Source organism: Lipotes vexillifer, unplaced genomic scaffold (genome assembly GCF_000442215.2).
Source record: "Lipotes vexillifer unplaced genomic scaffold, Lipotes_vexillifer_v1.1 scaffold1115, whole genome shotgun sequence".
In the NCBI taxonomy this organism is placed as follows: Eukaryota; Metazoa; Chordata; class Mammalia; order Artiodactyla; family Lipotidae; genus Lipotes; species Lipotes vexillifer.
This window is the reverse complement of record NW_006792080.1, coordinates 2,121,545-2,123,712: the sequence shown is the minus strand read 5'-3', so window position 1 is coordinate 2,123,712 and position 2,168 is coordinate 2,121,545. Positions and strand designations below refer to the sequence as shown.

The 2,168-nt window shown below is 46.2% G+C and overlaps 1 protein-coding gene across 1 annotated transcript in view; it reads right to left on the bottom strand.

Annotated features, from left to right (window-relative positions):
- CFAP92 (cilia and flagella associated protein 92 (putative)) overlaps positions 1-2,168 on the bottom strand; it is a 29,653-nt gene that overhangs the window by 10,403 nt on the left and 17,082 nt on the right. Inside the window, exons 5-6 of the mRNA XM_007465301.1 lie at positions 1,788-1,919; positions 791-863 (exon numbers count right to left, since the gene is read on the bottom strand). Coding sequence (XP_007465363.1) covers positions 791-863; positions 1,788-1,919 — 205 coding nt within the window. The remainder of the gene's footprint in view (positions 1-790; positions 864-1,787; positions 1,920-2,168) is intronic.

Sequence of the window (2,168 nt, the reverse complement as noted above, 5' to 3'; positions counted from 1 at the left end):
ATATGTGTGTGTGTGTGTGTATATATATATATATATATATATATATATATATATATATATATATATATATATATTCTGGGGGGGAAAAAGTCAATTCTCCCCAAATTAATCTGTAAATTCCTGCAAAAAAATTTTTTAATCAACACTTTAAAACATGTTCTGAGTCACGTTGCTGTACCGAAGAAATTAACACAACATTGTAAATCAACTATAATTCAATAAAATTTTCAAAAAAAATGACATGTTCTCTGGTTCTTCCCATCCTATCCCATCAAGCCACCAGCTGGGCCTCCATTCTCCCTGACTCCCCACAGCATCTGAGAAGCCTCCTTTGCTGGACCCTCATTAGGCTACAGGAGGCCCCAAGAGCAACCGCACTCCCAACAGGAAAGGCTCTGGACTCAGTCATCTGAAGGTGTGGGTTGGGATCCTGGCGTTACCAACACTCTCAAGATGACCAAGAATTCTAGTTTTATAACTTGGTAAAAATCACGTAACCTCTCAGTCACTTTATGGAGAAAATGGAGACGGTAATAACACCCCACTGAGTGATAACGGTGATGATTAAACGCGATACAGTAACGCACGCAAAAGCATGGGGCTCGATGCACAACACACACTCAAAGGCACAGCTTGCCTCTCTCCATTCCGTTCATCTCAGCTGGATTGTGTGAGATCGAACATAACTGAAGTTACCAAAAATCGACATGACTCTGGGTGAGAATCTGTGGGGCAAGTACAAGCGGGGGTTCCACTCCCACACCCCAAAATAACACAGGGCCACCCTTACTGTACTGTGTCAAGATCTTCCGTCCTGAGCAGCTCTTCATCGTCCTCGGTGGTCTTGGGAAGAGTTGCCTTTTCTGCTGGGTGAGAAGCCAGTAATATTAGCCAGCGTCTCCAAACTTCCTGTTCTATACGAGTTCACTAAGGCACATGCAATGCTAGCCCCCAGGCAACAGTCCCCAAGCATTCAGTAAAAAGGTCTGTCAATAATACGTGAGTAATGAATGAATACACAGGATAACTATGGTTACTTTGGACAGATGGAGGCAAGAGAAGGCCTCTAGGTCCTTATCTAACCCCCCAGAGAGCAAAAAAGAAGAAAAGTCTATCATCTGTTCAACTGTCCACTTCAGCCCCGTAGAGAATACTGAAAACACCCCCCAAGGTTCCTAAGTTCCCACCAACAGGGAATAGTTAAGCACATTACAGTGCCGCCAGCAGAGGAAATACTACAAAGTAACCACAGATGAAGTCCACAGAAAGTTCTTAAGGAAATAGGACAGTGCATGCAATGCAGTAATCTCAGAACAGGAAATTATGTGTCCAGAATAACCTCATCCGTGTAAAAACAAAAAAATCTTAGCACAAAAACAAAGGAGTTGCCATAATATGATGACCAAAATATTACGTTTGTTCCTGGTGACAGAACGACAGATCAGTTTCCCTGCTTGTTTTATACTTTTGTAACATCTTACGGAAAAAACCCAAACGAACTTTTTGGCCAATCCAGCACATTCACTGAATATTCTAAAAAACAAACAAAAAAATATGTACCTGACTTCTACGGCTAGGAAAGGTTTTTGGTTTTTTCTTTTTTTGGTAAGTCACAAAAATGAAATGGCAAGAATCCACAATGAAGGAGTCGTGCAGGGAGAGCTGCGCCCACTGCGGAGGGTGAAGGGGTGCAGCACAGCCACTGCACACGCGGGGCGGACGCCAGCGCACATGTGCCACTCCAGCCACGCCAACCAACCACCTTCCCTGCCGGGCTCTCCACTCACCATGTCCAGACCTTAAGCATTTTCTTGCTTTTTCTGGCTTCCCTGGTGTGCGGTCCTGATGCAGCTTCTCTTTGACATGAATGCCCTTTTCAGACGATCTTCTCTGACTTAAAACCGAATGTTTCACCTCCTCTAGAATGCAGGAGAAGAAAGCATCACGGACTCAATCAGAAATACACACTGGGGCCTCCCTGGTGGCGCAGTGGTTGAGGGTCCGCCTGCCGATGCAGGGGACACGGGTTCGTGCCCCGGTCCGGGAAGATCCCACATGCCGCGGAGCGGCTGGGCCCGTGAGCCTTGGCCGCTGAGCCTGCACGTCCGTAGCCTGGGCTCCGCAGCGGGAGAGGCCACAGCAGTGAGGGGCCCGCGTACCGCAAAAAA